Source organism: Aulonocara sp. 'chitande type north' Nkhata Bay, linkage group LG5 (assembly GCF_057382095.1).
Source record: "Aulonocara sp. 'chitande type north' Nkhata Bay isolate Kocher_YH1m ecotype deep benthic linkage group LG5, A_spYH_male_GT1.1, whole genome shotgun sequence".
Taxonomy (NCBI): Eukaryota; Metazoa; Chordata; class Actinopteri; order Cichliformes; family Cichlidae; genus Aulonocara; species Aulonocara sp. 'chitande type north' Nkhata Bay.
Genome location: NC_141348.1, coordinates 15,236,673 through 15,249,052, shown reverse-complemented (window position 1 = coordinate 15,249,052; position 12,380 = coordinate 15,236,673). Strand labels below are relative to the sequence as shown.

The window sequence follows — 12,380 nt, the reverse complement described above, 5'->3', positions numbered from 1 at the left end:
GTATATTCAGCGATGAAGCCAGATCATCCGAGTGCAGATGAACCAAGAGCACGATTTGTTACACCAGTGCACCTCTCAAAACAAAACGAGCTGGTGTTTGAGGTGTGTGTCTTTTAATCGCCATTGGGATAAACGAGGATATCTCGAGCTCTTTATATTCTTTGCTATTGTTGCCACCGTTTATTATGCAGAGATGCAGAGGCTAAATATACTGCACTGCACTGTGATTAGTGTGAAATTGTACATGGTAGTGAACTTACCTGGCAATCTTAAAAAGGTAATTTAAATTATTAAATGAAATCATTGTCTCTGTGAACATGTCAGCGAGTGGGTTCTGCTGCTCTGTCAGGTGACACTGGAGCCGCTAAACATTTTGGCCTTTGTGCCTTGAAATAACAGCCCTCCTTTAACTCTTTCCCTCATGGACGCCTACTAGAAATAAACCTTGTATCTCTTTTCTGAACTCAGCGGTTTCTGTCATATATCAGGCCTGCTTCCAGAACAAAAAGAGTGGGTGTGCGTCAGAACTTTGTGAGGGTAATCTCTGTCTATCCAGCTTAGTAGAGCTACCCTTGGAAAAACCTGGAAACTATTCAAATGGTCATCAAATCAATATATACTGAGGTGTCAAAACCCATTGTTAGGGCACAGGGGCGGTCGTCAGATGTCACCTTTATGGGGAAAAGAGTTAGAAAAACTGCAATTTCTCACAATAGAAAGACTTGTTTGGTTTTGCTTTGTAGCTTCACTTGCTGTTCAAATTCAAATTCAAATTTTATTTGTCACGTACACAGTCATACACAGTACGATATGTAGTGAAATGCTTGGACAACTGCTCGTGACCTAAAGAGAACAAAAAAGGAAAAGGCTATGAATAAGATAGGAAATAAATATGAAAAATTAAAAAGGGTAAATTTAACTAAGAAGGAATAAAATATAAATTAAGGTTAAAAATGAAATAACTGTACAACACAAATTAGAATGAAGGGTAAATTTAACTGGGAAGGAATAAGATAAAATATATAAATTAAAGTTGAAAATAAAATAACTGTACAACAAAATACACAATATAGAACTATATAAGAATGTATGAAGAAATCTAAATCTAAATAAATATATACACAATAACAGCAGCTGTACAAGTATTAACCGGAAATGAAGAATATAGTGACCAGTGTTGTGCAAAAAAACAATGTCCAGAAAGTCCAGTGTGTGTGTAAGAACCATATGTGTGGGTCAGTACTGTGTGGTGGTGTGATTGAGAGACCGTATCGCCTGCGGGAAGAAGCTCCTCCTCAGTCTCTCTGTGTTGGTCTTCAGGGAGCGGAATCGCTTTCCTGACCTCAGCAGAGAGAACAGTCTGTTGTTGGGATGGCTGAGGTCCTTCACGATCTTCCTGGCCTTGGTCCGGCACCGCCTGCTGTAGATTGAGTGCAGGTCAGGGAGCTCGGAGCGGATGGTGCGCTCAGCTGACCGCACAACCCTCTGTAGAGCTCGTCTGTCCTGCATGGTGCTGTTCCCGAACCAGGTTAAGATGTTTCCCGCCAGGATGCTCTCTATGGTGCACGAGTAAAAGTTCCTGAGCACCTTGGAGGGCAGTTGGAAGTCTCTCAAGCGTCTGAGGTGGTAGAGACGCTGTCGGGCCTTTTTCACCACGGTGTTGATGTGACAGGACCATGACAGGTCCTGCGTGATGTGAACTCCGAGGTATTTGAAGCTGTCCACTCTCTCCACTGGGCACTCGTTGATGACGGGGGTCTGGTAGTTCCTCTCCTGCTTAGTGCTGAAGTCCACTATCAGCTCCTTTGTCTTACTGACGTTTAGAAGGAGGTTGTTCCTCTGGCACCAGTACTCCAGATTCCTAATCTCCTTCAGGTAGGCAGTCTCGTTGTTATCAGAGATCAGGCCCACCACGACGGTGTCGTCAGCAAACTTGATGATGGTGGTGGAGCTGGTAGTGGCCACACAGTCATATGTGTACAAAGAGTACAGCAGGGGGCTCAGAACACACCCCTGGGGGGCTCCAGTGCTGAGAGTGGTGGAGGCTGAGACATGTCCGCCCATCCTTACTGCCTGTGGTCTGCCAGTTAGGAAGTTGGAGATCCACTGACACATAGATGAGCTGAGTCCCAGATGCTCCAGCTTGGTGGTGAGTGTGGAGGGAATTATGGTGTTAAATGCAGAGCTGTAGTCTATGAAGAGCATTTTAACATAATTCCCCCTTCTAGTGTCCAAGTGAGTGAGTGATGTGTGGAGGAGATGAGAGATGGCATCGTCTGTGGAACGATTTGGACGGTAAGCAAACTGTAGTGGGTCCAGTGTGTCTGGTAGTGAAGAAATGATGAAGTCTCTGACCACGCGTTCAAAGCACTTCATCACTACTGAGGTGAGGGCTACAGGGCGATAGTCATTGAGAGAAGCAGGGTGGGGTTTCTTCGGGACAGGAACAATGATGGACTCTTTGAAGCATGTGGGGATCACCGACTGAGATAAAGAGATGTTGAATATCTCAGTGAACACAGGAGCTAGCTGGTATGCGCAGTCTCTTAGGATACGACCTGGGATGCCGTCTGGTCCTGCTGCTTTCCTGGTGTTCACTCTTTTGAAGGCTCTCCTTACTTCATGCTCGGAGATGACGAGCACGTTTCCGGTGCTGGCAGTATCTTCCTGTCTGCAGCCGTTAGCGCCGCTAACACTAGCATTGTTGGAGACCTTAGCTGCAGCCTCGAAGCGAGCATAGAAAGTGTTCAGCTCGTCTGCCAGAGTCACGGCCGCGTTCGTCATACCGGTTGTTGGTGCTTTATAGTCCGTTATTGTCCTTAGTCCCCGCCACAGGCTCCTAGAGTCACTCTGTTGGAGTTGTGACTCTAGTTTCCTCCCGTAGCGCTGCTTCGCCTCTTTCACCGCCCTCCGCACGTTATATGACGCGGCTTTGTACGGGTCCATGTCCCCCGTTGTGAGTCCCGTGTTGTAGGCAGCGGTGCGGGATCTCAGAGCGTTGCGGATGGTTTTATCCACCCACGGCTTCTGGTTGGGAAACGTTGTGATAGTCTTTGTCTCCACGGTATCATCCGCTAGTTTCCCGATGAATCCCACAACCGCTTCCGTAAACACGTTGACGTCATCGTCGGAGCTGTTTCTGAACATGCCCCAGTCTGCGTCATCGAGTGCGTCCTGTAACGCGGCCACCGATTGATCCGTCCAGCGCGCGACCTTCCTCTGAACCGGAACTTCCTGTTTCAGCCTTTGTTTATATTTTGGCATGAGGAAGATGGCGGCGTGATCAGATTTGCCAAACGGAGGGCGGGATTGTGCCTTGTAGCCGTCCTTGACCGTAGTGTAGCAGTGGTCCAGTGTCCTTTCACCCCTGGTGGGGCAGGTGATGTGTTGATAAAAGTTCGGCGCTGCGCGTTTGAGATTGGCGCTATTAAAGTCCCCCGTCACAATAAGCGCAGCGTCCCGGTGTTGTGTCTGGTGCTGTGTGAGTGCCTCATGCAGCTCGCATAAGGCGGTGACCGTGTCCGCTTGTGGTGGAATATAAACGGCACTTACAATGACCGATGTAAATTCCCGAGGTAGATAAAAAGGACGACACATGATGGACAGTAGTTCCAGATTTGGTGTGCAGGAGCGTGTGAGAGGAACAACGTTCGCACTGTTGCACCAGTTGTTGTTCACCATTAAACACACGCCGCCTCCCCTTGACTTCCCCGAGTCCCGTGTCCTGTCCATGCGGTGAACCGAGAAGAACTCGGCCGGCTGGATGGCGTGGTCCGGCACCGCTGGGTTCAGCCATGTCTCGGTGAAGCAGAGGAGATTGCAGTCCCGAATGTCTCTCTGGAACTTTATCCTGGCCCTGAGGTCGTCAAGCTTGTTCTCCAGTGACTGGACGTTGGCGAGTAGGATGCTAGGCAGAGGTGTGCGGTGTGCACGAGCTCTCAGCCTGTTCCTGACGCCGGCTCGCTTCCCTCTAGGCCGCCGCCGCTTCCCTTTGTTCTCCCTCGAGATCTCACTCGGCCAGCTCGGATCCGGAGTTAAAAACTTCGAATTGTGAGTACATTGTATACCAATAGAAACAACAAACAAACCTAAACCTAAACAAACTGTTTAGGTTTAGGAAAAGATTGATTTGCATTACAATATGTTGTTTTACTCACCCTGCAGACTGAAAAGTGATGCTCACCCATTGTGTTTAAACATAATGCCAAAGGATGCTTTACGAGTATCCATGTGTGACAACTTGGGACTAATAGAGCCATCTCGCTCATGCCTAAACTCAGAATAAAACTAAAAACTAGAGTGCCTATGGGCTCTCAGTCTTGTTGCATAAATTTCTGTGAAACTGCTTCGGGTAACAATAATGTCATTATTTTGTCTCTCACTTAAGTTCTGAGTGTTTCTGCACTAGTTTGCTCGAGCAAGTTTTTGCTTAAAGGAGTGAGACTGGACAGCATGACCTCGCCTGCAGTCAGAGCATCTGCGGGGTTGTGTAACATCACAGGAGGCCACTTTCAAATCAAACTCTGTCAGTTACCTGGGCGAATTCTCTACCTTCTGTCTGTGTGACAGCTAACACTAAAACCCAGATGAGTCCTTTCTGATACCTACTAGTCATAAATAGTAGATGTCAGCGAGGACAAACAAGTATGACGCGTGTGACAAGTACTGAAAATATATCATTTCTTCTTCATATTCTTCTTTTTCTGGCTGCTCCCTTTAACCCTTTAAAGCCTGAACCACAAAATAATTGTCAGAAAATACAAATATTTGAGTGTTTCTTAAGCATTTTCACAAATGTAAAAAAATGAATACATATCTACATCATCATAATAACAATGTTGGTCCAGGATCAACATCGCAACTGACCAGTGAAGTTGTCTGAGAATTCAGTTAGCATTAGCCAAGAAGTTAGCTAATGCTCATAAAAACTATCACTAGCAAACCAACACGAGTAACCTAAATTTGGTTAATGGGAAACCTAACTTGATACTAGCAAATCTATGACATCACAGCAAGATGATCCTGGAACAACACCAACATGGGGGGATATCAGGTACACAACTCACCCCATCCCTAGCATCCCCCTCTGAATACATGGAATTTAAACAGTGAGAAGCATAATCTTTTCCATATTTTTGGTTCCTTAAATGGGAATCCCTTCACCTGTGTGTCTGTTATTCAAAGTTACCCTATTGTACACACCCTATTTTAACAAATACATTTTCCAAGACTATGCTATTGATGAAACAATTATTTACTTTAATTTCTCCTCAGGGCCCAGGAGCAATTTCCCACTCAGGAGACTGGAATTAAATTTTACTGTTGCACTGTTCCACCCAATTTATATCAAGTGAGGAGCAAGTGACAGGAACACATGTAAACACGGCTGCAGCGAAGAATGCACACTGTACTGATTTTCAAATTTCCATGTGATTAGAGAAAACACATTTATTTATTTTTTTGTTCAATTATTGAATCCTTCTCCAGCTCCTCGTTGCAAAGAACATAATTATACGCTCAAACTACATCACCTGGTCTTCGCAGACTCCACCAGAGTGGAACATTAACTCAATCAATGTCAATTATTTCCCAGTCTCCATTATTGCACTGCCAGGAGTGGGCAGAATTTTAATCCCCACTCTGGAATTGCTTTAGCAACATGAGTCTTTGGGCTTTTTGTCATGATTAGAAACATGACTGAACATTAAGCCCAGTGGCATTCAACAAGTAGTGCAGGAAAAACGATAATGGGTTCGTCGCTCAACAAAGTGCAGCCTAGCAGTGGAAGCCGGTAACAGCGGCCATACATTTGCCCCGTCTAGCTTTACAGTCTTTGTTAGCAAATAGGGCCATGTGTCTACTTGTCACGTACAGCGAAGCACTACATCTTTACTGCTGTGCATAAACTGTGATTAAAATCTTACATTAGAGACAGCTGGAAACACAAGATCTTGCTTTTCACCCTCAGCTTAACCAAAGGATAGAAACCTTTATCACAGAGATACTTTGAAATAAAAGTCAAATGGAAAAAAAATCTAATGAAAAAAAAGCATATCTGAGCAAAAAATAAACAAATAAAAAAATTGGATTGCAGGCTGATTGCATTTTATTGAGACCAACTCCAGATTCAAATCAGCTTATGAAATCTAAATCCTTTCAGAATATTTTTTATTAAATATAATGAGGTTTAGCTCTCAACATTTGTAAGCCATTAAAGCTGAAAACTAAAGCAAAGATCTGTAATCACGGTTTATTGGCTGATTAGACTGAACCAACCATGTTAATTTTCACAAGTCTGTTGCTCCAATCTTGAAATTAGACGAGCAGCAGAACATGTTACATGAAATGTTTATTGAACATCTGTTGCACGCATACTTCCACGATTTGTTTTTTTTATAACCTACTTTCTTCACAAGCACTCTACATGCAGAGCTATTAAGTCAATAAAATACATTATTTGTTGGACAATGACACAATTCTTGCAGTTGTGCCCCTGAACATCCCCACAATGGGGTTTAAATCAAACAATCATTTTGGGATTAAAGTGCAGACTTTCAGCGTTAACTCGAGGGGTTTAACAACATTTTTGTTGCATGACCTGTTTCTGAATTACAGCCATTTTTATGCACAATCCTCCCTTTTCAGAGGCTCTAAATTAATTGTACAATTGACTGATTAAGCAGTTTCATGGCCAGATGGGTCCTGCTCCCTTATTATTTCATGGCAAATGAAGCAGACATAATATCTGAAGTTGCCGCAAAGAGCCAAATTTGTATTTTATAGCTTTTTGTGGTGATTTATGTAGGAAGCTCATCATTAGGCTGATATAAAACCCCAAAATAAAATAAACCTATTCGAGAGTTTCCAAACCTGGTGTATTTAAAAGGGCCTCAAAGACAACAGAAGGCAGCTGAAGTGGATGATCGCAGAATTATTTTTGTGGTCAAGAAAAAGAACTTCATAGCCTTTTATTGAGTCAAAAACACCCTTGAGGAAGCAGGTATATGATTTGTAGACTTTGATAGAAACCCCCAAGTGAGTCTCTCAGTTCTGCAAAAAAAGAAAGGTCTGTGCACAAATGAAATGAAGTTTAACTTGTATCAGAATGATGAGAGAAACAGGTCGTGATCCAAAGTGTACTGCATTACTTATCAAACATGATAAACACTGATGATGTGGCTGTTGATAGAAGTAGCAGGATAAACTGTAAAGTGTACAGGACTGTACTCTCTGCTAATGTTCACCCAAATGCTGCAAACTGTTCAGCACTTCATAGTCCAAATGGATAATGACCCAAAGCACACTGCAAAGGTAACACAACCTGAGCTTTGCAAGGCAAAGACATCGGATATTCTTGATCCGTGATCTCATGTCAACCCAAGGAGCTTTTCAGTCTCTAAATACAAAACTAAATGCAGAGACCCACAAACAAGTAAGTGAAGGTGGCTGCAGTAAAAGTCTAGCAGTGCATCTCCAGGGAGGAAACACAGTGTAGTGGTGTCCGTTGGTTCGAGACTTAAAAACAATCCTTATAGTTACAATTATGGTAGCTTGTCCAATTAATCTTGAGCCTCTGTCGCTAGGGAACTATGTACAAAAATGACTGTAACTTTTGAACAATTAATGCAAAATTCTTGTAATACCCCTTGAATTAAAGCTGAAGGTCTTCACTTCAATCACTGTTTGATTTGAAACCCAATGTAGTTATATAGAGAGGCAAAATTGCAAAAATGACATCTTTGTCCATGGCCTTTTTTGTGCCTCTAGAGGTGCAAGAGATAGACAAGAAAGAAGGAAAGAAAGAAATGTTGCTATGTTGTTCTTTGCAAGTAATAACTGCTAAAAATAATCACTGGCCAAAAGACACCCATTAAGGCAACTGACAGATTTAGTTTTCACAGCTTACAGGTGCAGCAAGTACCCATTGCTAACTGAATACAGCAGAGTAAAACGGGCCATCCAAATATAAAAGTTTACTCAAGCCCAACACCTTTCACCTTTGTTTTGTCCTGTTTCGTTCTCTTTTGTTTTTGTCAATAGTCAATCTTGTGATAATAACCCACTTCATTAGCCAGTGTAATAGAAGGTTATGACCCTGTATTTGTCTTTGCAGATTCTTATTACCTTTGTGAATGGCGAAGGATGCGGATGTCCAGCCAGGGCCAGTTTAACAGTGGTCTCCCAGATGTGTGGGTCATGGAGCCCCCGGGCTGTTACCATGAACTGGACAGGCTCTGACAGGTTGCCCACCTCCTGCTCGGCATACACAGTCCCATCGGGCCGCACGCTAAAGTTGGGGTCGCTGCTGACGAAGCCGACCTCTCTGTTGCGCTGGCAGTCCTCAAACTTTACTGCGGAGGAAAGGCAAAAGAGGTGCAGAATTAGCAAGCAGCACAGTGAGATTTACTCCAAAAAAAAGTGTTTGCCAATCCTTGACACATCTGGCAGGCTAAAGATTAACCGGCACCCATCAAGACGTATCTTGAAATATCCCTCCTGCTGTCACTTCTGATTCCCTGCTTTGACATCTTCGGCAAAACAAACTGCTTATCTGCTCCTGAACTGGAACACATGGGGAAGAGGGGAGCCTAATTCTTCTTCATATTCTTTTTCCAAACTACGCAATGTCAAAATAGCATTTCCCTCTGCTTCTACAGGGGGAAACGGGAGGATGAGGTCGAGATACATTAAGCTGACTAGACTGAGTGAAATGCTCACGTGGAGCAAGGCTCTTTAATGACATTTGGTGGGTTCTGCTTCACTGAGACAAAAGAAAGGGAGCTTATGTTTGCATGCACACGCACAAGCTACTATCCCTGCATTCAGAGTAATGTACCAATGTGCATTATGGGAGGCTGGATGGGATGTTGGGGTGTTTACATATGTAAATGCTTGGCGCAGATCAGATGGAGACACAGAGAAGAGATGCTACTGGGTTGCTGAGTGCATGTGCGGATTCTCCAGTGACAGCTGACATGAATATGCCATTATACTACACAAAACACAAAGAGAAACCAACAGACATAACAGTTTGGAAAATCCTTTCATTCCATTGCCAAATTCAATTAACACTCAAGGCACCAATTCCACTTGATTCACAGCATGATGCAATGACACCAAAAGTGAGAATGACTGATTATTATTTTCAACATGTCTATTACTTTATATACACACACACACACACACACACACACACACACACACACACGCCATCCTTTGTCTCTCTTTACCCCCGAGTTGAAATGCATGTGCTATGATGTTATCAGCAAAACTCTGGCTGTTGATAACAAGACAAATTGATTTCATAAATCACCCAGGGAACAGATCATCTGTTATGAGCAGTGGCAGTGCGATTTCTCAAAAATCCAGCATGAAGAATTCTGCACAGCAAGCTTTTTATCAAGCCATCTATTTAATTTATCACCCAGCATCCTGTCAAAAGCAGCTCCCAAACAACAGGCTAATAAAGCATGAGATCTACTGAGCCACTGCAGCTTAGCATCACACAAATGAGGCCGCTTGTTTTAAACCTCTGAGTAATTGCACGCGTAATGGGACGGACGGTAAACACAGTTTTGACAATGTGTGCATCTGTCTATGTTGGCAAATGCAATCCATATTTTCATTAAACACACACACACACACACACACACACACACACACACACACACACACACACACACACACACACACCAGTAGAGAACGTTCTTATGTGACTGATAAGCTTTGTTCGAAATGATTGCCTCGCTTTAGGGATCATTTATCAATGCAGGGGATATTTAACATCAGGTTGTGACAATATGACACAGACCTGCTTGAATTGTGCACAGATGAATTGTGATGGCAGACATGTATTATGTAAATGACTTCAATTAGCTTGAACTGAGCAGGCTAATTGTTGTCACTTAGACAGGTCTCTTGTGGTGCAGCTGGAGAAGAGAGAGGCCTAAAGACGCGAGCAGCGCAAGGCACCGCTTATGAATTTGCGCGCGTGCGTGCATGCGTGCGCTCCTGTGTGTGCGTGCACGTAGGAGTAAGTTCAAAGTGCAGCTAGTGTGAGAATGTATGTCCTCAGCTGGTGCATATATTAATTTTGATGTTAATGCAATAAAACCGCTGAGGTCTCTAAGGGTCTGCCTGAATCTGCTGCCTTTTATGCTGCTGTGGTGGTGCCAGTTGGCATGGGAACACACATGTGGTCTGTGAGGCACTGCCATTGTGGAACACTATTAGAGCTGTATCTTTGATTCTTTTTCGGGGGCATCGGGCCAGCTCTCAGTTTGCCATTCAACGCTGTGTACCCGCTTGGGGCTGGAACTATGACCCTGATTCCTGACACATCTACTAAGTGTGGAGATATTCATAAACGGTTTTCTATTCATTAAAATTCCTGTTCACAAAGCACATTCAAATCAGGTGGTGGGATCTGATCTGCCACGCTGTTAAAATAGAGATGAAAGCGGCAGCAAAGAGACAACGCTGCAACTAGATAGTGATAGTGAAACTCAGTGTGTGTGTATGTGTGGCTGAGTGAGAGAGATTGTATCATAAAAGCAGAAGGGGGAGAGGAAGATACTGTAGCATGCTAGAAAAAGGAAGATGGAGATATTTAGCAAAATAAAGAAAATAAACCCCCAGTCGGAGCAGTTTTCACAGCTCCTAAAAGAAATCGTTAGTTTTTAAGACAAAAAGAGTTAATGTTGCATGTAATTTACTTTGTCATTTTACGCTCGGAAAACAGCAGCATCCCTTTGTATGAAAAATTGGACTCCAGACAAATAAATGTAAAAGAGGCTCGAGGCTGTTTTCTTAGTTTGATGACCCTGAAACACTATTAATTAAAGAAAACCTACATATTTACAGCAGACACAATCAATGCTGATTTTAGATCAGCTTATGTGGAGCACCGGGGTTGAGTGGAGGAGATAGAGGAGACGACTATAATAATGCACAACACAAATGGTAAATGGTAAATGGCCTGTATTTATATAGCGCTTTTCTAGTCCCTAAGGACCCCAAAGCGCTTTACACAACCTGTCATCCACCCATTCACACACACATTCACACACTGGTGATGGCAAGCTACAATGTAGCCACAGCCACCCTGGGGCGCACTGACAGAGGCGAGGCTGCCGGACACTGGCGCCACCGGGCCCTCTGACCAAATGGGCAATGACACTGATGGGTTTTGGCTAATGCACTCTGTTAGACTCTGTTGGACATCTGGTAGCGCCGCTTCAAACAGCCCCAACACAGGAGCTGCAAATCAGCGAGCAAAAGAAAACTGCAGGAAAGGGACAATTTTTGTGCCTTGCTGGTTACAGCAACAACCCTCTGAATCAAAGATCTGTTGCGTCAATTGCCCTTTTTTTCTCTCTGTGTATATGAAAGCATGTGGCCTTGTACTTTGCCTTGCTTCCCTCTACATCAGGGTGTGATAACCACAAGCCCAAGGTTGTGTATGTTTGCCATCTGTACAGTGCGTTCGCTTTTCTTTTCTTTTTCTGTTGGCTTTCTGTGTGAAAACGTTACGCCGTGCATCCCCATGTAAGCTTCTCTGAGTGCATGTGCACAAATTGTGCCTCCCGTATATTTTTAGGGCATCCACAGAGATGTTTGGCAGGCTGCTGAAGTTGGTGTCATTGTGCTCAGCTGCTTTTCTCTAGACTCGCATGGCAGAGAACATGCTGTCCAACAGAGCGGGTGCAGCACAGAAATGGGTAAAACAGAGCAGGCAAGCAGCCGTGACCACCGACCGCTGAGTCCTCCACTCAAACACTCACTCACACACACACACACACACACACACACACACACACGCACTTATGCTCTTTGTCTCTTCCTGCTTGTAGCTCTACCGCAATCCCGCAGAGGAGTCCAATCCAACTCTTGTATGGAAACATTACATGCGCATAATGCGGATGGCAGGTCACTCTGCGCATCCACATGCAACCGCCTACACCGTGTTCACCTGTCGACCGTGAATGCCTCCCCTCACATCCTGTCACCGTCTCCTCCCTCCTGCGCTCCCCTGCAGTCCAGTGTCACAGCTCCTCATTCGCCTTTTCTCATTGTTCTTATTTCCTCTTCGCTGAACCTCCTCTCACTCTTCATCCATTCTCCACTCCCTTCTTGTATTCCCCGCAGACTGAGGTACTTTCTCCCCCGACGCAACGAGGGACAGCCAGTCTGTGCCAATATCCCAGCCAGACATAAAAATGGGCACCGTGGTGGGACAGTTATTACCATTGTTAAAGTGAGCTGAGAGAATGGGGAAAGAAACAACAGAGCTAAAAGGAGGTGCAAAATAAATAAATAAATCACAATAAAGGTCGCGTCAGTGTGAATTAAGCATTTACAAACTTCATAGTTGGGTTTAG

At 44.1% G+C, this 12,380-nt stretch overlaps 1 protein-coding gene across 2 annotated transcripts in view; it reads right to left on the bottom strand.

Moving 5' to 3' along the window:
- cdh4 (cadherin 4, type 1, R-cadherin (retinal)) overlaps nucleotides 1-12,380 on the bottom strand; it is a 241,205-nt gene that overhangs the window by 73,880 nt on the left and 154,945 nt on the right. For both annotated transcript variants that reach the window (XM_086291574.1, XM_086291575.1), the window contains exon 4: nucleotides 8,125-8,351. In XM_086291574.1, the coding sequence (XP_086147700.1) occupies nucleotides 8,125-8,351 (227 nt within the window). The remainder of the gene's footprint in view (nucleotides 1-8,124; nucleotides 8,352-12,380) is intronic.